This window comes from Panthera leo, chromosome C1 (genome assembly GCF_018350215.1).
Source record: "Panthera leo isolate Ple1 chromosome C1, P.leo_Ple1_pat1.1, whole genome shotgun sequence".
Classification (NCBI taxonomy): domain Eukaryota; kingdom Metazoa; phylum Chordata; class Mammalia; order Carnivora; family Felidae; genus Panthera; species Panthera leo.
Genome location: NC_056686.1, coordinates 8,622,582 through 8,643,445, shown reverse-complemented (window position 1 = coordinate 8,643,445; position 20,864 = coordinate 8,622,582). Strand labels below are relative to the sequence as shown.

Genomic DNA, 20,864 nt, shown 5'->3' with positions numbered 1-20,864 from the left:
ATTTTAGGTGTTATGAGCAGCAACCAAATGAAGCTTCTGGAAGCAGAAACTTTACTTAGGGGACCTGCTAAATGCTAGGGTGTCTGCCCAAGTTTCCCCTGTTCAGAGGGACACCAGTTATATTGGATTTTAGGACCCACCCTAATGTTCTCACTTAAACCTGATCATCTCTCAAAGACCCGATCTCCAAATAAGGAAATTCTGAGGGACTAGGGTTTGGTACTCCAACGTGACCATGACGGTGACCTTGGGTAAGTTAGTTAATGACTCAGCGGGGGACACCCGGGTGGCTCCGTCGGTTATGCCTCTGACTTCAGCTCAGGTCATGATCTCACAGTTTGTGAGTTCGAACCCTGAGTTGGGCGCTGTGCTGACAGCTCGGAGCCTGGAGCCCGCTTTGGATTCTGTGTCTCCCTCTCTGTCTGCTCCTCCCCTACTTACGCTTTGTCTATCTCTCAAAAGTAAATAAATGTTTAACAAATTTGTTTTAATAAGAAAAATTTCCTTGTCTATGAGATGAGGCTGGAGACAATCCCTTCCTCCCCAGATTGCTGTGTAGAAACACCACAAAGAAGAAAAATGTTCGATGCAATGCCCAACTCATAGCTGGTGCTCAGGAAAACAGCAGCTGTTATTTTCTTTCTTATTTATTTATTTAATTTTTGAGAGAGAGAGAGAGACAGAGTGTGAGTGGGGGAGGAGCAAAGAGAGAGGGAGACACAGAATCTGAAGCAGGCTTCAGGCTCTTAGCTGTCAGCACAGAGCCCGACGCAGGGCTCGAACTCACAAAGAGATCGTGACCTGAACCGAAGTCGGACGCTCGACCGACTGAGCTACTCACATGCCCTTCAGCTGTTATTTTCTACGGCGTTCCTAGGATGAACTTGGCCAAGAGACCGTGGGGTCAGGAAGGACCTCGGGGAGACGCTGGCCTTTCCAGGGGCATTTGATGCCTGAAGGCAGGGCCCTGCCCTGGCTCTGGCCCATGCCCGGGCTTCCAGACAGTTGCTGGACTTGACTTCTGCATCTCTGGGTGAGGGATCTGAAGGCCCCGCTCCCAGGCTTACTTCTCTGTTGTTCAGCCGGGGTTTCTCGATCTCGGCACCGTTGACATTTTGTCAACAAAATGTTGGGCTGATCGTTCTTTGTTGTGGGGGCTGTCTTGTGCACTGTGGGATGGTTCGCAGTTTCTCTGGCCTCTATCCATAGATGTGGGGAGCACCCCCCTCCTTTGTTATGACAACAGTGATGTCTTGGGCGTTCCAAATGTCTTCCAGGGGTCAAGGCCCTGCTGGCTTAGCTGGCTGCCTTAGGAAAGGCCCCAGTGCTGCTGCATTTGGAATCCCGCGCCTACCTCTCTCTAACCACCGCCCCCCCTACCCCCCAAACCAAGGAAGGTTCTGGAAATAGTGGGTTGGCCTGCACTTGGGGCAGGAAATCTCTGGCACCGTGGACCCACTCCATATCTTGAATGAACTGTTCTTCCCGATCCTGCTACACAAGCCTGGTTCTCAGGGGTCACCTCAAGGTGACTGTGGCCCGGCCTAGGCACGGTGGCCGGGGCTTGGCTGTAAACAGGCAGCAGGAAGCCCAGAGCAGGGGTGGGCCCAGGGAGGCTGGGCCAGGAGCAGGTGTGGACAAGCCCGCTGACAGGCCCACCTTATCAGGCATAGAGGCCCGGGCTCCAGACGAGCAGGTCGCGGGGCTTTATCAAGCTGTTAGAGTGACAGAGTTGCAGCAATCCTGCGGGCCAAGGGTGCTGACAGCCAGGGGCTGGTGGGGTGCAGCTTGGGCTCCGGGCCTCTGGCCTCCGGTTCCCAGCACAGGGCGGAGGCGCGCTTTGCAGGGACATTTGCAAGAATGGCGTTGAGAAGAGAGACAGAGATGAATCCTGCTTCCCCCCTCCCCCCACCCTCCCGCTGCTTGCCTTCGAAGATTTAAGCATGTGTTTGCAGTTTCAAAGCTGATGCCTGCTGGCTGCGAGTTATTTTATTGTATTATATTTTGCTAGATTTTTATCGATTAAAAAAAGTTTTTTTTTAACGTTTGTTTATTGTTGAGAGAGAGAGAGCAGGAGGGGGCAGCGCAGGGGTGGTGGTGGTGGGGAGACAGAGGATACGAGGCAGGCCTTGCACTTACAGCACACAGCCCGATGGGGGGCTCAAACTCAACTAATGGGGAGATCATGACCTGAGCCGAGGTCCAAAGCCCGACCCACTGAGCCCCCCAGGTGCCCCTACAAGTCATTTTAAAAGGAGTGGGGTGTTGGAGCACCCGGGTGGCTCAGTCAGTTAAGTGTCCCACTCTTGGTTTAGGCTCAGGTCATGATCTCACAGTTTGTGAGATTGAGCCCTGTGTCGGGCTCTGTGCTGACAGTGTGGAGCCTGCTTGGGATTCTCTCTCCCTCTCTCTCTGCCCCACCCCCACTCCTGCTCTCTCTCTCTCTCTCTCTCTCTCTCTCTCTCAAAATAAATACATAAGTAAACTGAAAAAAATAAAAGGGGTGGGGGTACCGGGATGCACTGGCAGGGAAAGGAGGAGGGGAGCAGGAGAAGGGGGAAAGGGCAGGGAGCCACATCAGGACCAGAATCCCGGCTCCTTCCCACTTCCGCTGCCCCTGCTGCTGTCTTCCCTGCCTTCACTCTTACCGTCTGGAAACTACAGGAACCAAGAACCGTGCTGGCTCAGAACGACGCAACGCTCATGGTTCTGGAGGCCAGAAGTCCAAAATCTGTATCACCGGGTTAAAGTCAAGGTGTGGGAGGGTCACACTCCCTCGGGAGGCCCTGGGGACAGTCCATTCCCTACATCTTCCAGCTCCTGGTGGCTGCTGTCCCTTGGCTCGTGGCGCGTCGCTCTGGCCTCTGCCTGGGAGGTCACGTGGCCTTCTTCCATTCCGCCTGGGCCAAGTCCCCCTCCGCCTCCCTCTTACAAGGGTATCTGTGACTGCGTTTTGGGCCCACTTGGGTGATTCAAGCTAATCTCCCTACCTCAACAGCCTTAATTTAGTCACATCTGGAAAGTCCTTTTGTGGCCAGGTAGGGTGACACTCACAGGTTGCAGGGATTAGGCTGTGGACATCTTTTGGAGGCCTTTAATTAGCCTTTCTCACCCTTGCTCTGCCAGCCTGCTGGCTTTCTGCTGTTCCTCACAGCACCCCTTCCCTCCTCAAGGCCTGGCATCTTTTCCTGCTGCCTGGATCACTCTTCCCTGGAGTCTTGGCTTCTTCTCATTCTTCGGGTCTTGGCTCCAATGTCACCTCTGTGGAGAGAACTTTCTTAGTCGGCCCCTGTGCCTGGCACACAGTAGGTGCTCAACGCAAAGGTGTTGAATAAAAGCGATGGAGAGAGACCCCGTTCTGAGCACCTGAGTCCTGAAGGGGAAACCTGTCTTCCGGAGCCTTGGAACATTCCCTGAGCCTTCCCCAGAGGCCCCCGGGGACTGAGTGGTGGGGGACAGAGGACACTGTTGCCACAATTCACCCACCAGGGGCATTGGGCAAGGCACCTGGCCCTTCTGCACCCCAGCATAATAAAAATACGAGTGAGCATTTATGGAGTGCTGCTCGGCCCCGGCTCTGCTCATTTCTTCCTCGCTGTAAATGACATGATGACTACCTTCAGCGTGTAGAACCGTTCATGACCCCCGCTATGTGCTCAGTGAACATTAGCTTGTCTCCCAGGGCCCCTTAGAGGGCTCCTGGTGTATGTGTGAGCACAGGGAAGAAGAAAGGAAGGAAGGAAAGAAAAGAAGGAAGGAAGGGAAGAAGGGAAGGAGGAAGGGAGGAAGGGTTGGAGGGAGGAAAGGAGGGAGGAAGGTAAGAAGCTGATCCCGTAACTTGGAACGACGGCTTTACCTCTCTGGGCCTCCGATTCTCTTTCTATTTAAATTGAGGGGTTGGAAATGGGTGATTTTAGAGCTCCCCATTCATTCATTTGTTCATTTTTGAGGCTGAGCTGTCCTGGTGGCATGGGCTCCATTCTCTGGGCACAAGTGGGCACCTCTGTGCAGCTGGGACCTGAGGCGACGAGGCAGCCGTGTGGTTCTAGAAGGAAAGACCCGTCTATGGCCCTCGCCTTGGAGTTGGAAAGAGCAGAACAGACTGGTGGGTCCCCAAGAGCAGGAGTCATCTGTCAGTGACCATGAATGCTAAATGACCTTTAGCAGGTTTGGAGTTCTGGCCAAGAGCTGCTTGGCATCACGCAACCAAAACGATCCTCTTGAGATGACCACAGTGGTTGCCGAAGAACGGAAAAGCTGTCGGTCGGCTTTATCCCTAAGTGTCCCCACCTGGGGACATTCTTGTCACTTTCCTCCCTCATCAGAGTTTCCTCTCAAGTGGCAAGTGCCTGACAGCCCCCCGACCCCCCACAACAGAGCAGTGGAGGGGGGCAGGACTTCCTGTCCTGTTCACAGGTTGTACCCCTGGAAGGATCCACACTTCCATGGGGAGTTGTCTCTCTGGCCTCCAGTTCGGGTGTGGGCAGTGGGAGGTGAGCACATCAGCCTCCCAGGAATCACTTTGTATGTGGAGGGGGGGGAATCTCTGGGTGTTGGGGTCACACAATTAGAGCGAGATGGATAAAAGCTGAACCTCGGTTGTGTCACTTTGCTGTGGGTCGAGACCAAATGACTTAGCAGGTTCAGGACTCCTGCTCTGTGAGGAAGGGAGTCCTATATTCTTTGGTGCCTGTTTGGCCCCAGTGTTAAGGCAGTGCCACGTAGAGTAGACACTCGGTAAACAGTTGCCGAAGGGATGAATTATTTCCTTAATTTCCTCATCTATAGAACAGAGATGATAATATCTACCTGTATTATAGTATTACCTGTATTAGTTAGCTGTTGCTGTGTAACAAAGTAGCCCAAACTTAATGACTTACGAAAACAGGGGGCACCTGGGTGGCCCAGTCAGTTAAGCATCCAACTCTTGATTGTGGCTCAGGTCATGATCTCATGGTTTGTGAGATAGAGCCCTGTGTTGGGCCCTGTGCTGACAGCTAGGAGCCTGCTTGGGATTCTCTGTCCCTCTCTGTCTGCCCCTTCCTTGCATATGTGCATGGGCGCTCTCTCTCTCTCTCTTTCAAAATAAATGAATAAACATTCAAAAAAAAAAAAGAAAAAAGAGGGGGCACCTGGGTGGTTCAGTCAGTTGAGTGTCTGACTTCAGCTCCGGTCATGATCTCATGGTTCATGAGTTCAAGCCCTGCGTCGGGCTTGCTCCTGTCAGCACGGAGCCCACTTTGGATCTCCTGTCCCCCGCCCCCACCCCTTCCCACAGAGCCCGATGTGGGGCTCGAACCCATGAACCGTGAGATCATGACCTGAGCCGAAGTCAGATGCTTAACCGACTGAGCCACCTGGGTGCCCCTACATATATTATTTCATTTAATCTTTCAATCACCCCCTGAGGTAGGTGCTGCTAATATAGACGGGCAAAGGGAGGCTAAAGTGGTTTGCCCAAGATATACAGTTAGCCCTTGGTTATCAATCGCTGTGTAGTAAATCACCCCAGAATTCAGTGGCTTAAAACGACAGCACTCATTTTATTCTGTCTTAGGGTTTCTGTGGGCCGAGAGTTTGGGAAGGCCTTGTGCGGTTTCTGACTCAGGGTCTTGGATGCTACAGCAGACAGGCAGTGGCTGGAACTGGGGCAGGTGGGGCTGGCCTGGCGTTTCTCTCTCTTCGTGGGGCTTCAGGGCTTCTCCAGGTGGGCTGGTCTGGGCTTCCTCATGGCATGGCGGCCTCAAGGCAGTGGGACTCCTCACATGCTGACTCTGGCCTCCAGCACAAGTGATCTGCTGAGCAGGGCAAAAGCTGCTTCACTTTCCAAGACTTAGCCTGAGAAGTCGGTGTGACTTCTGCCATAACCCTGAGCCTGCCCAGGTTCCAGAGGAGGGAACGTGGTGGACCCTCTTTCGGAGGGAAGGAGAGTTACAGATCCCGTTGTAGGAAGAGCATGTCCCGTGGGAGATCTTGTGGCCATCTGCCACAGAGGGAAGAGGCGGGACTAAACTCCAAATCTCAGGCAGGCTGACTCCCGGAACCCAGACCCTACCTTGTCCTATCAAAGCCTAAGCCCCCCGGAGACCTACGGCATAAACCTAAGGACCCAGGAGCCCAGGCCAAAGACGCTTTGTAAATCCAAGATGCTTGTGTTCCTTCTTGTGGTGGCCACAGCACAGCACCACAAACTGGATGGCTTCAAGCCGCAGAAATTTATTCTCTCCCAGTTCTGGAAGCTGGAAGTCTGAGATGAAGGTGTCGGCAAGGCTGGGCTGTCTCTGAAGGCTCTAGGGGTGGATCTCTCCTTGCCTCTTCCAGCTTCTGGTGGTTGTTGGAAATCCTTGGCTTGTAGACACATGGCTCCTAACTCCTAACTCTGCCTCTGTTTTTAACACTGCTCCCTCCCTCCCTCCCTGTCTGTCTGGATCTGTGTCTCTTCTCTTCTTATAAGGAGACCAGTCATATTGGAATTAGGACCCACCCTATTCCAGTATGATCTCGTCTTAACTAATGACATCTGCAAGGATCCCATTTCCAAATAAAGTCATGTTCTGAGGTTCTGGGAGAACATGAATTTTAAGGGACACAGTTCAACCCAGCACAATGGCCCCTGTCTGATCTTCCTATCACCCCCGACCTACTTTCCCAGCCCCTCACATCATTCCCTTTTAAATGAGGGAACATGGCTCTGACCACGGGGACAGGTCCCCAAACATGTCCCGGAGGATGCAGCTAGCTTCGGAGGGCCTGGAACTCTGAGGCGCCTGGGGACTGCCCCCTTCTCTGGGGAGTAGCGTTGAGGGAGAAGAGCCAACCAGAAGGCCTTGGGTGCCCTGTTCCGGCAGTGGGAGTGTCACAGAGCTCTTTCCCCCGCACGTGGCCCTGCTCCTGTGTGACCCTCCCAGGCACAGAGTGTTCTCTCCTCAAATAGCTCTCATGTGGAAGTTCCGGGACGGCCATTCATGATCTTGGCCTCACGTGTGCCCGCCCCCCCCCCCCCCCCACTCCAAGCCATTCATGAATGTGACCCTCCGGGCTTGGCCGGCTCCCTCTTCCTCTCCTGTGGCCGTTTCTGTTTTCCACTCCTTCCCTCCCTCCCTGCCCTTTTCCATTTCCAGAGCCTGCAGGATCTAAGCCACGATGTGCTTGTTCTTCAGAGTGACCCCCCCGGAGTTAGAGGCTGCTGTGTTCACATCGCCCCGGAAGTGAGCAACGTCTGCTCGGAGATGTGCCCCGCGCAGCCCTTCCCAGGGACTGCCGTGTGAACGGTGCCCCCTGTAGGTGTGCGCGCAGCAGTAGGGTGCCATTCTCTCCCCGCGTGTAAGGTCTCCTCTTTCGCAGACACCCCCACCACTTTCACGAGGGTCCCTGACTCCGCTCTCTTGAGCCTTGTGACAAAGATTGTCAGCTGCTACAGTCCAGTTGGGGGGCCAGCCCCTCATCAGCATTGAGAGTCCTGAAAATGCTCGTGCTTTCAATTCGGTAACTCTTGGGCATGTAGCCTAGTGAAATACAGAAGTGGTTCTCAACCAGGTGGGGTTTTGCTCCCCCAGAGGACATCTGGTAACGTCTGGACACACCTTTGGCCTTCATTATTTGCGTGAGAGGGACACCACTGGCGTGTGATGAATGGACACCGTGGATGCTGCTAAGAATCCTACGGTACACAGAACAGCCCCGCCCCCCCGCCCCTGACCCCGACCAGGAAGGATCTGGCCCCAAATGTCTACATGTTGGAGGAAGAGGAACCCACACCCAAAAGGACAAAAGGCCTACATGTGTAAAGGTTTTTATAGCGGCGTCATTTAAACTAACGAAAAAGAAGTCTAGGCACTACTTATCAAATTAGAAAATAATGACATTACGAATACAAAATTCAGTGGATTATAAAACGACCATTTAAAAGGATAAGTATGAGGGCGCCTGGGTGGCTCAGTCGGTTAAGCATCCAACTTTGGCTCAGGTCATGATCTCACGGTCTGTGAGTTCGAGCCCCGTGTCGGGCTCTGTGCTGACAGCTCAGAGCCTGTGGCCTGCTTCAGATTCTGTGTCTCCCTCTCTCTGACCCTCCCCCGTTCATGCTCTGTCTCTGTGTCAAAAATAAATAAACATTGAAAAAAATTTAAAAGAGTAAATATGACAGCTCTTTAGCTACATTGAGAACTATATGAAAACTTATATATAGGAATGTTATAGATAATTGTATGTACAAATGTCTCGAATGATCGAGCAGAGTTACTGGATGGCCCATCCATTCTGCTCCTAGGTATATACACAAGAGAGGTGAAAAAGTACGGCCTCACAAAAACTTGTGCGTGAATGTTCGTTGATGATAGCCTAACAGCGGAAGTAACTGCAAAGGCGGAAGAATGGAGAAGCACAACGTGAGACGTCCACACAATGGAGTATTGTTTGGCCATAAGGAGGAACGAAGTTCTCATACAGGCTGCAGCATAGACGAACCTTGAAAACATTACGCTGTGTGAAAAAAGCCAGACACAAGAGGTTACACATTTATGATCTCAATTTATATGAAAAATCCAGAGTAGGTAAATCTATGGAGACAGGAAGATTAGTGGTTGCCTGGGGCTGGTGTCAGAGGGGAGGGGATAATGGCTGAAGGGCATGGAGGTGTTTTTTTCTGAGGTGACGAAAATACTCTAGAATTGCCTATGATGACTGCATCTATCTGCGAGTATACTAAAAGCTATTGAATTACGCGCTTTCTTTTTTTTAAATATTTATTTTTGAGAGAGAGAGAGAGACAGCACGAGCGGGGAAGGAGAAGAGAGAGAGGGAGAGACAGAATCCGAAGCAGGCTCCAGGCTCTGAGCTGGCAGCAAGGAGCCGGACGCGGGGCTCGAACCCACGATCTGCGAGATCATGACCCGAGCATAAAACAAGAGTCTGATGCTTAACCTACTGAGCCACCAGGGTGCCCCACAAACAGACATATTTGCGTATCTCTGGGTTAACACATGTCTAAGGAGGCCTCTTCCATGTGTCCAGACCTGTGCCAGCCATTTCAGATACAAAATGGGTAAATCTGACCCGTGCCCTGTGCAGCTCCCACCCCGGCAGGGAAAACAGACAGCCGCTGAATAATTACGCTATAGTATCAGGAGCCTGTCAATGGAGGTCCGCACCAGATGCTCTGGGAGGCACAGGGGAAGGAGGAAATACAACTTCTAGCGTCTTCTGGGACAGTCATTCATGATCTGGGTCTCGGGTGAACACTCTGCTCCAAGCCATTCATGAGGGGGACGGTAGGGGGAGGGTATGGTTGGCAGGATCAAAGCCAGCATCCCAGCATCATAGAAAACATGATGCCAAGCTGAGCAGAGCTTTCCAGATGGAGGAAGCAGCCACAGTGTGAAGGGCCTAGGGTCTCAAGGACTGCTGGTCCGTCGGTTCAGGGCGTGTAGGTATAAAGACTATGCCCAGAGGAGAAGTGGAAAGTGAGTTGGGGCCCACCATGAGGGACTCGGGAGGCAGGCCAGGGCGTTAGGTGAGCAGAGAACGTGGGACAGTAAGACCGACATTTGGCGGTGGGGTTGGGGGTTGCGTTACGGAGAATGGCGGTCTCCCAAAAGAATCTGTCCACGTCCTGACCCCTGAGATCCGTGAATGTAACCTTGCTTGGAAAGAGGGCCTCTGGAGATGCAATGAAATTAAAGATCTTGAGATGAAGTCATCCCAGATATGAGGTGGGCCCGATGTCCAATGACAGGTTATCCTTATAAAAGAAAGAGTGGGGCACCTGGGTGTCTCAGTCGGTTAAGGGTCCGACTCTTGATTTTGGCTCAGGTCACGATCTCGTGGTTTGTGAGTTCGAGCCCTGTGTCAGGCTCTATGCTGACAGCACAGGGCCTGCTTGGGATTCTTTGTCTCTCTGCCTCTCTCTGTCTCAAAAATAAATACACAGGAGTGCCTGGGTGGCTCAGTCGGTTAGCTGTCTGCCTTTGACTCAGGTCATGATCTCACGGTTCTTGAGTTTGAGCCCCGCATGGGGCTCTCTGCTGTCAGTGCAGAGCTCACTTTGGATCCTCTGTCCCCCCGACCCCCACCCCGCTCTCTGCCCTTGCCCTGCTCGTACTGTCTCTCTTTCTCTCTCAAAAACAAAAATAAGCAAATAAATAAAAACTTAAAAAATAAAAAAAAAACATTTGGAAAAACAGAGAGGATTTGAGACACAGACAGACACAGAGGGGACAAGGTGACGTGAAGACAGAGGCAGAGATACATTTATAAGTGAAAGAGCACCTGGAGCTGGAAGCATCCTGGGAGGATCCTCCTCTAGAACCTTCTGAGGGAGCGTGGCCTAGCCAACACTTTGATTCTGGACTTCCCGCCTCCAGAACGCTGAGAAAATTCCTGATGTTTTAAGCTGGTTAGTTTGTGGTAATTTCTAAAAAGTGTTTCTTTTTGAGGGGGGTGAGGGGCAGGAGAGAGGGAGAGACAGAGAATCCCAAGCAGCTGTCAGCACGGAGGCCACCGTGGGGCTCGAACTCATGAACCACAGGATCATGACCTGAGCCAAAGTCAGACGCTCAACCGACTGAGCCACCCAGGCGCCCCCCGGGGGGTAATTTGTAATGGCATCTCTGGGAACGTGAGGGTGGCACTTTCCTTCCTACCGCCTTACGGGGGTGTCCTTGAGGCTGGAGACCAGGCCTTGTTCCCGGGGAAGCCTTGCTGCTGGGCCTACTGCTAAGGGCTGGTCGGAGACCAGGAACCACACCAGTTATTTTAACAGAGAGAATTTAATGTATAAACTTGTTAACGAGGCGCTGAGAACCTGAAAAGGCAAACAGAGAACGCTAGGTATCAGGGAGGGGGGAAGCTGCCACTCACCCCCTTGCTAGGGTAACGCAGGGGGCCCGTAGGAATGCTTCAAACTTAGCAGCTTGGAGGAGGGGCCCCAGGGTCCCAGCCTGATGAGGAGAAGCAGAAAAGAAGGTGTTTGGGGTCAGCTCCCCGGAACGGGCAGGGCCACACTTAGAGTGAGGCAGAGCACGTCCTCTCTGACCTGAAACCCTCCGACGGCCCCCATCTCACTCCAGCTAAGGTTAGCCAAGGTCTTAACCAGAAAGCTGTGCACTGTGGAAACATCACTACCTCTCTGAGCCCATTTCTTTCTCCTCTTCCTCCTCCTCCTCCTTCTTCTTCTTCTAAAGTCTATCCATGTATTTTGAGAGAGAACACACAAGTGGGGGAAGGGCACAGAGAGAGGGAGAGAGAGGGAAGCCCAAGCAGGCTCCACCCTGTCAGGGCAGAGCCTGACGTGGGTCTCAGTCTCACGACTGTGGGATCATGACCTGAACCGAAATCAAGAGTCAGATGCTTAACTGACTGAGCCCCCCAGGCGCCCTGTCTCTGAGCCCATTTCTTATCACTCCCTCCACTCCCCGCGCTGGCCTGTTAGCCATTCTCCAATGTGCCAGATTCACTGTAGGGCCTCTGCACTGGCTGTTCCTTGGTCCGGCCCATGCTTGTTCGAGACTGTCAACACTTCTGCCGTGGTTGTGGCCATCCAGGCCGTGCTGTCCCTGTAGATCTTTGGCTGCACCACTGGTGCTGTCCTGGGCTCTGGAGATGGGGTCACCCACACTGCACACCTGCCCAGGCCACCCTGCGTCCGGACCTGGCTGCCCAAGACGTGATGAATTACCTCACGAACGTCCTCTTGGAGCATGGCTACAGCTTTAGCACAGTGGCCGAGTGGGAAATCATGTATGACGTCACAGAGATGATGTGCTATGTCACCTTGGACTTGGAGCGGGAGCTGGCCAGCAGCCTGTCATCCTCCTCCCTGGAGAAAAGCAATGAGCTGCCCACAGGTGGGGATCACCATCAGCGCTGCCCCGAGGCGCTCTTTCAGCCCTCCCTCCTGGGGAATCCTGGAGACCTCCTTCAACTCCATCACGAAGTTGTCATGATACTGACATCCGGAAGGACCTCTTCGCTGACACGGTGCTGCCTGGTGGGGCCACCACGTATCTGGTTGTCATTTCCGTCTTGCTGGTCCCATGGGGCTGGGAAAGTCTGAGCCTTAGGACCCACTTCCGTTCTTTCTTAAAAAAATTTTTTTTAGGGGCGCCTGGGTGGCTCAGTCAGTTAAGCGGCCGACTTCGGTTCAGGTCATGATCTCGCGGTTTGTGAGTTCAAGCCCCGCGTCAGGCTCTGTGCTGATGGCTCAGAGCCTGGAGCTTGTTTCGGATTCTGTGTCTCCCTCTCTCTCTGACCCTCCCCCGTTCATGCTCTGTCTCTCTCTGTCTCAAAAATAAATAAACGTTAAAAAAAAATTAAAAAAAAATTTTTTTTAATATTTATTTATTTTTGAGGGGGTGGGGAGGGGCAGAGAGAGGGAGACACAGAATCCGAAGCAGGCTCCAGGCTCTGAGCCGTCAGCACAGAGCCCATTGTGGAGCTTGAACTCACGAAACGCGAGGTCATGACCTGGGCCGAAGTCAGACACGCAACGAACTGAGCCACCCAGACACCCCTCTTTTTTTTTTTTTTTTTTTTTTTTTTTTAGATTTTAAAGTAATCCTTTCAGCCAATATGGGCCTTGAACTCACAACCCCGAGGTCTAGTGTCATATGCCCCACTGTCTGAGCTAGCCAGGTGCCCCCTGTCTACTTTCCTTTGTTTTTTTTTTTTTTTTTTAAGTTTATTTATTTATTTTGAGAGAGAGAGAGAGAGAGAGAGCACACACAAGCAGGGCATGGACAGAGAAAGAGAGATTGAGAGAGAAAGAGAGAATCCCAAGCAGGCTCCGGTCTGACAGCACAAAACCCAATGCGGGGCTCGATCTCACAAGCTGTGAGATCATGACCTGGGCCGAGATCAAGAGTCAGATGCTTAACCGACTGAGCCCCCCAGGCACCCCTCCACTTTGCTTTCTTAACTGATGTTTTCCTGCCAGAATGCCGTGGGGTGTTACTTGCCCTGAGTTGAAAAATGGTTTGCATTTACACCTGTACATTTATTCCTCCTTTTAATTTATGTAAGGTTTTTGTATGCAATTCTCAATTCTTCAAGAGATGACGATACATTTTGGTGTTCTACTGTCATGTGAGAACATTAGGCCCCAGCGCTACATCATCGTGTGAGGAAAATAAAGTTCTGCAGTAAACCAGAAAAAAAAATTAGACAGTGCCCAGCAATTTTGTTTGCAAAGGCTCCAGACTTTAGGCTGTTACTAAGCGCTGTGATACCTTGTTCTCAAGAAACTTTTCTAAGAAAAAGGTGTGCAATTTCTTTTGGGGACTGTGTCAGGAAGATTTGGGGTGGAAGTGACAGAAATCGAACTTAAATTGGTCTAGGCACAAAGGTGGGGGGGGCAGATTTACTGGCTCATATAACTGCAAAGGCTGAAGTAGATTAACTTTGGGCATTTCTGGGGCCAGGAGCTCTAATGATCTCACCGGGGTGTCAGCTAGAGGGACAATATGGTGCAGTCCTTCCTGGAGGTGGTGGGAAGGATAAGGCGACCCTTTCAGAACTCTTTTCCCTTATGAGGTTATAGAAATGAGAAATGTCATTTCTATAGAGATAGAAATTACGCTCAGATGCTGCTGGTGAGGCTGGACACGGGATGGGAAGAATTAAGAGCTATTTTCTTCCAGGCTACTGATCTCAGCCTTCCCTCTGATAACCATCAGTTTAGAGATTCGCTTCACAGCAAAGAAGAGCTGCACACTCACGAACTCATGCTGGTTTCCAAAACACCCCCAACACACACACACACACACACACACACACACACACACACACACACCTGCATTGATGCCACAGCTGTGAAGGATCTGATGGCTCTTCTGCAGACATTTTCTGGCCTTTGGAGAAAGCGTAAAGAGTCACAGAAGATGCAGATACCAGCAGGGGCTGGGAGCCGGCGAGCAGACCTAACCATGAACGAGGGGCAGCTGACTCTCACAGGGCTTTTGCACCCGTGAGAAATCTTCATTTCATTCCTTCATTCTACACAAGGGGGAACAGAGTCCCAGAGCAGAGAAAGGACGTGCATAAAAGCCACACCATGAGACAACAGCGGGCAGAGACTTACCACCTGTGGACCCCCTGGACAGTGTGCCTTGCTTCCTCCTTCCCCTTTCCCCGGAGGTCGGTGCTCTCATTGTGCTGCCCTTTCTGGCTGCCCAGGGCTGGAGGTCAGAGTCAGAGGGGAGCTGAGGAGAAGTAGTTCAGCACATTTGCCCCAAACCTTTCCTTGTCTGCGTCTTCTCCCTTCTGACAAGAGCCTAGATGCTATAGATTGAGTGTCTGTGTCCCCTCCCCCACAAATTCATTTGTTGAAACCTATTTCCCCAATGTGAGGGGGTTAGGAGGTGGGACCTTTGGAAGGTGATTAGGTCGTGGGGGTGGAGCCCTCACAATGGGATTACTGCCCTTTTAAAAGAGACCTCAGAGAGCTCATCTGTCCCTTCTGCCAGTTGAGGTTATAGGGCAAAGACGGTGCTTACGAACCAGTAAGAGGGCTCTCACCCGACATGGAATCTACTAGTCTTGATCTTGGACTTTCCAACTTCTAGAATCATGAGAAATACATTTCTGTTGCTTATAAACCACCCCGTCTATGGTATTTTGCTATAAGGCAGCCCACACTAAGAGACTAGAGGTGGTAGTTGGTCAGTTAAGCAGCCCTCAGCTCTGCCCAGAATGCCCTCCTCATCTTCCTTCTAATGGATAATTCTTTCTTTTGTTTTTTAATGTTTTTATTTATTTTTTGAGACAGAGAGAGAGACAGAGCATGAGCAGGGTAGGGGCAGAGAGAGAGAGAGAGGGAGAGACAGAATCTGAAGCGGGCTCCAGACTCCGAGCTGTCAGCACAGAACCCGACGCGGGGCTCGAACCCACAAACCGCGAGATCATGACCTGAGCTGAAGTTGGACGCTTAACCGACTGAGCCACCCAGGCACCCCCGTGGATAATTCTTTCTAATCCTTTAAAGCCTTAGCTCAGTAATAACTTCTTCGGGAAGCTCCCCCTTCGACTGAGTCTTCCTGCTGTGCTTACAGAGCACACCCAGGACTCTCCAGTGTCGGTGGCCACACCACCCTGGGGAGTCTGTGACTGCATCTTTCTCCCTGCACTGTGCATTCCCCAAGAGCAGAGCTTGTCTCGTTCATTCTGTGTTCCCACTTCCTAGCGGAAAGCTTAGTTTTGCCTGCACAGTCTCATCCCTCCTCATGACAACCATGTAACACAGACATGAGAAAAGATGAAGAGATGCGCGGTAACTTGCCTGAGATCCCATAAGTAGCAAAAGGTTGAGGTGCTGTTGAATCTAGGCAGTCTGATTTCAGAGTCCGGGCTCCAGACCACGGAGACCCCACGCGTTCAATAAAGGCTTGTTGAATGAATTAAGGGGCTTCTTTCTTTCTCTGTAGCCAGCACCTAGCGCCTAAGGTTTGACACTGGTAAGAACCAACATTGCCGCCACAACCACCTTTACGGAAGCTTATTAAGTACCAGGCACTATGCTCGGCATTTTGCGTATACTGGATTAATCGCACGTTACCATTGAAACAAATTGCTGCGAACTTAGGGCCTTAGAATAACAAATTTATTTCCCTACAGTTCTGGAGATCAGAAGCCTGAAGTATGTTTCAATGGGCTAAACTCAAGGTGCTGGCAGGCAGGCCTGTGTTCCTTCTGGAAGCTCTAGGGAAGAAACCATTTCTTTGCTTTTTCTTGCTTCTAGAGGCCAATTGCGCTCATGGCTTCTTCCTCCATCTTCAAAGATGCCTGTTGTAGTGTAGAATCTTCTCTCATACCTGATCTCCATTTCCATCCTTCCATTTTTCTCTCTCTGACCCTGATCCTCCTGCTTCCCTCTTATAAAGACCCTTGTGATTATATTAGCCACCCCCCCATAATCCAGGATAATCTTTCTACCTCCAGATCTTTAATCACATAGACAAAGCCTCCTTTGCCATATTAAGCAATATATTTGCAGTTTCTGGAGACTGGGACATGGACATCTTTGGGGAAAATTGTGCAGTCTACGACATATACCATCTCATTTAACCCTTGTACAGTAATGCTGCGACATAGTGGTACAAGCTCCACTTAATAGGAGTGGAAGACGTGTGGCACACAGGGGGTGCGCATAAGTGTTCATGGGGATGATCTGGTGAGACAGCTGATTGACAATACATTGTTCTTCACTGGACAGAAGGTCCTGAAGGATGTATCCAGTCCTGTGTCTTCCCTAAAATCTCCTCTACAATCCCCCCGGCCCACCCCCGGGGCAGGTGGAGGCTCTGTCAGAGTGCTTAGCACTTAATTGTTTCCCTGGCCTGACTCTTCTCCCAGTGAGATCACTATCTCCTTCAGGGAAATTGTATTCCTAATTCTTTGTCTCTTCCCATGATGCCCTGGGCTTTTCACAGACTTCATTTTCTCTCTTGTAGTCCTTGAAAGGAGGGAGTATGTGTCCATTTTGCAGAAGAGCAAAGTGAGGCTCAGGTTACATGCAGGGTCATTTCTTTCTTTTTTTTTAACATTTTATTTATTTTTGAGAGAGACAGAGACAGAGACAGAGTACAAGTGGGGGAGGGGCAGAGAGAGAGGGAGACACAGAATCTGAAGCAGGCTCCAGGCTCTGAGCTGCCAGCACAGAGCCCGACGCGGGGCTCGAACTCATGAACTGAGAGATCATGACCTGAGCTGAAGTCAGATGCTTAACCGACTGAGCCACCCGGGCGCCCCGGGTCATTTCTTGATAGATGCTGGTTGATGGACTCTGTCTTGCTTCCAACTCTTTACTTCTTTTTTTTTTTTTTTAACGTTTATTTATTTTTGAGACAGAGAGAGACAGAGCATGAACGGGGTGGGAGGGGTGGTCAGAGAGAGGGAGACACAGAATCCGAAACAGGCTCCAGGCTCTGAGCTGTCAGCACAGAGCCCGACGCAGGGCTCGAACTCACGGACCGTGAGATCATGACCTGAGCTGAAGTCGGACGCTTAACCGACTGAGCCACCCAGGCGCCCCCCAACTCTTTACTTCTAACGTCAGCATGAGGGACTCTACATTCTCAGCAGCCTCTGACCCTCTGACTCAGCTCTGCCACTTGACTGGATTTTGTTTTCTCTTTCACTTTCACTAATCTCTGGATATTCTTCCTGTGGTGTATGTACACACACACACACACACACACACACACATACGCACACACTCCGGCCCCCAGAATCTTCCCAGGACTGGCATCTTTATGGAGCTCTTACCCCTTGTCCCCCCATCTTCATCTGTAAAATGGTCATCTTAGCCACACTTTACATCCTTTTTCTTGCACACAGCCACCAACTTACACATCCCTCATGGCACAGCTTTCTCTACCTTTGGAAATGACAATAAATTAATCTACTTTTTCTTTTAGTAGAAACCCCTTGCAATCACCCTGGCGGTGATTAAGAGGGTCAGGTCTGGAATCAGACTGCCTGGGTTGGAACCCAAGCTTTCCTAGTCATTAACTAAGAAAGCATATTAATTCCTCTGAGCTCTGTTTCCCCACTTTTTAAAAAAATAAGTATGTTTGTTTGTTTGTTTGTTTGTTTATAGAGCACAAACAGGGGAGAGGCAGAGAGAGAGAGAGAGAGAATCCTAAGCAGGGATTCAGAGTAGAGCCTGACGCGGGGCTCGAACCCACAAACTGTGAGATCATGACCTGAGCCGAATCAAGTCGGATGCTTAACCGACTGACCCACCCAGGTGCCCCTGTTCCCTCATTTAAAAAATGAAAAACAATAAACAGTATTTTTCTCACATATCTGGCAGATGCTATTTTTTGAAGGTAAGATTTGTTTAGAGGTCACTGCTTCTGCCCCTTGCTGCCTTTTTTCCATCACCCATACCCCATTCTCTCATCGTGCTGCTTGTCAACACAAGGCATCTGGAAGGGGTGGTGACATCAGTCATGTACGCTTTGGGGGGGGGGTGGTTAATCTGCTGTGTCTCTTCCCAGGGCCATTTTTCCTTGCAGCCTCATTTGCAATCACAGATGGGAGGTCCAGACCATCTGCTAATGGGAATTAGGTCACGGATGGTCAGATGAGGGAGGCACTGGGGAGGGGCACTCCTCATACCTGTAGTGTCCCACCAAATAGATAACCATCTTCCAGTCATCCTTGCTTTTTTCCGTCACGTGTTGGCTTGGTGGGGGAGAGGAAGTGTTGGCACCTGGAGGAGGTTTGATAGAAGGCATTCCTGGATGACTTCATCTCTGGGCCTTGCCTCTCAAAATTCCAGCCAAATCAGTTCTACCGTTTAAGGGATGGAAGCAGGGTCAGCATTCCAGAAGTTCCTTGTCATACCCAGGCTTTTAATCAGATGATACTGGAGAATTAGCATCCTAGTGCAGGCAGTTGTGAGAGGGTGGGGAGGGGTCTCAAAGGTCCCTGCTGCATGCTTGTCTTTCCGGCCAGACCTGGGTTGAGGAGAGCGAGACCTCTTGGTTGAGTTTGCTCAGAACCATCAGAACCACGGACAGCGGTCAGGGTGCCCTGAAGACCCGCAGCGGCGCAGGGTGCAGAGAGCAGAGCCCGTGCCGAGTTACAGGCAGGCGAGGGGAGGGAAGACGCGCTCCGGTGGCGGGGGGGTTGGCTGGGACTGTTCTGGCTCTGAGTCACCCCGTGCGCCCCGCACTTGCGTCGTGGGGCCTCGGAACGCTGGAGTTGTGTCTGCCTTCTCCGAGAATGGTTGGGGGTGGGGAGGAGAGGCCCTGGGAGTTTTGCAGGAAAGGAGGCAGCGCGAGGCGAAGGACCTGTTGGTGTCCCCCGCGCGCTCCCGCCCCCCCCGGCCGGGCCCATTGCTATACAAGGCCTGCTCTCCCCAGCATCCACCCCCAGCGAGTATGGTCGCAGGCGCGGAGGGGTACATTCCCCCGCCCTGAGCTCAGCGTGCCGGAATGCGGCCGATAAATCAGAGATAACCCCAGGCCCGGGATAAAAGGCCGAGGTTGTCCTAGGATCCGGGAGAGCGTCCGCCGGCCTCTAGGAGGTGAGACGTGACCCGGAACACAGCGCAGCGGCAGCGGCAACGATCTCTTTCTCTCCGGTGACATGGACCCCAAGACGGCGCTGCTCCGGGCCCTCCTGCTCCTCCTGTTCTTGCACCTGTCGCCACTAGGAGGTCGCTCCCACCCGCTGGGCGGCCCCGGCCCCGCCTCGGAAGCGTCCGCAATACAGGTGAGAGAGCTTCAGCCTGCGAAAAGGCTGCTGTGGGTAGCAGCAGTTAAACGGGTCCTGAGCTCTTGTCCCAAAAGGTCCTCAGCCCCCCTAGCGAATTAGTGATAAGGGATTAGAAAGCAACCGGATTGGGTGCCAGGACCCCTACCTAAGGTGGTTGGTTCATCTCAGCTCCGTCTAGGGCGGTTTGGCCAGGTGCGGGTTGCTGAGGCTGGGGCTGTCCCCACGCATTGCAGGAGCTGCTGGACGGTCTGCGGGACACAGTTTCAGAGCTGCAGGAAGCCCAGATGGCCCTGGGACCCCTCCAGCAGGGCCACAGCCCCGCAGAATCCTGGGAGGCCCAGGAGGAACCCCCTGCGCGGGTCCTTGCGCCCCGTGACAATGTCCTCCGGGCCCTGAGACGACTAGGCAGTTCCAAGATGATGCGTGATTCAAGGTGCTTTGGCCGGAGGCTGGACCGGATTGGCTCCCTCAGTGGCCTGGGCTGCAATGGTAAGCCCCCTCCCTGCCAGCTTGATCCCCCTGCCCCACTCCTATGGGTCCCACCATCGGAACCACTTCTGGGTTTATTGTCTCTGGGAACCACATTCTGAGAAGAAGACACTTGGGCTTTACTCTCTCTTGCTGACAGTGCTTAGGGCCAAGGGGCACCTTTCTAGAAATATTAAATGTGGACATCATTCGTTACTATGTCCACGAGTCCCTACCACCTTCTCTTGCCTCGCTGACCAAAAGGGGCAGAGTCACCTTAGGATGGAATCCAGTCATTCTCTGGCTGCATCTCCTTGGAGCAGAAAGAGTCCTAAACGTTTTCCTCCTGGTTTCCCCCAGCCTGTCTATAGCCTCAAAGGCAGAGGACGGGATCACCAGGGCAGCAATAATTTCCAGTTTACAGATGAGGAGACTGAGGTCCAGAGAGAGGGATTATTCTAAAGCCTCAAACACCCAGATCAGCCGAGGATGGGGGTGGGGTGGTGGTGGCAGGGATCACACCCAATGTGGGGAAGCTCAGATCCTGCCTCAGTTTCCCACCTGACGCCGTCATCACCCTTTCTCCCCCCCACACAGTGCTGAGAAGGCATTAAGAGGAAGTGCCGATGCAGACATCTGCGTCTGATTCTTCATCAACTCCCTGAGCCCCTTTGAAGCAATTCTTATTTATTTATTTTTATTTATTTATTTATTGTGATTGTTTTATATAAGATGATTCTTATCTCCGAGCACACATTTTCCACGGTGAAATAAAGTCAACATTTTATCTTCTTCTTTCGCAACTGATTTGTCCTGGGGCGCCTGGGTGGCTCAGTTGGTGGAGCTTCCTTCCGGATCTTGGTTTCAGCTTGGGTCATGATCTCGCGGTTCGTGAGTTCAAGCTCCGTTGTCGGGCTCTGCGTTTATAGTGCAGAGCCTGCTTGGATTTCTCGCTCTCTCCCTCTCTCTCTGCTCCTCCTTCTCTCTCTCTCTCTCTCTCAAAATAAATAAATAAACTTAAAAAATGTTAAAGAAAAGAAACTGATGCGTCTTAGTGCATTAGAAGAAATACATCATTAAAAAAAAAAACAAAACCCACACACCAAAAAACCCAAAGCCTTTGTTTTCCTGAAGGTTCTAAAAGTGTCCTAATGGTGGGGTGGGGAGAAGGCATCAGA

The 20,864-nt window shown here is 51.7% G+C and overlaps 1 protein-coding gene and 1 pseudogene across 1 annotated transcript; both read left to right on the top strand.

Annotated features, from left to right (window-relative positions):
• The first annotated feature begins 11,438 nt into the window (after positions 1-11,438).
• On the top strand, positions 11,439-17,283 carry LOC122228440 (annotated as a pseudogene).
• A 1,637-nt stretch (positions 17,284-18,920) lies between these two features.
• On the top strand, positions 18,921-20,456 carry NPPB (natriuretic peptide B). The gene is made up of 3 exons (XM_042953375.1): positions 18,921-19,215; positions 19,452-19,707; positions 20,284-20,456. The coding sequence occupies exons 1-3, from the start codon at positions 19,090-19,092 to the stop codon at positions 20,298-20,300; spliced, it is 399 nt and encodes a 132-aa protein (XP_042809309.1). The 5' UTR covers positions 18,921-19,089; the 3' UTR covers positions 20,301-20,456.
• Positions 20,457-20,864: the final 408 nt, after the last annotated feature.

What these genes read in the sequence shown, in the direction of transcription:
- NPPB (XM_042953375.1), top strand. Translation starts at nt 19,090, where the DNA reads ATGGACCCCAAGACGGCGCTGCTCCGGGCCCTCCTGCTCCTCCTGTTC. An exon ending in CGGAAGCGTCCGCAATACAG is followed by an intron (nt 19,216 to 19,451) that starts GTGAGAGAGCTT and finishes CACGCATTGCAG; the next exon opens with GAGCTGCTGGACGGTCTGCG.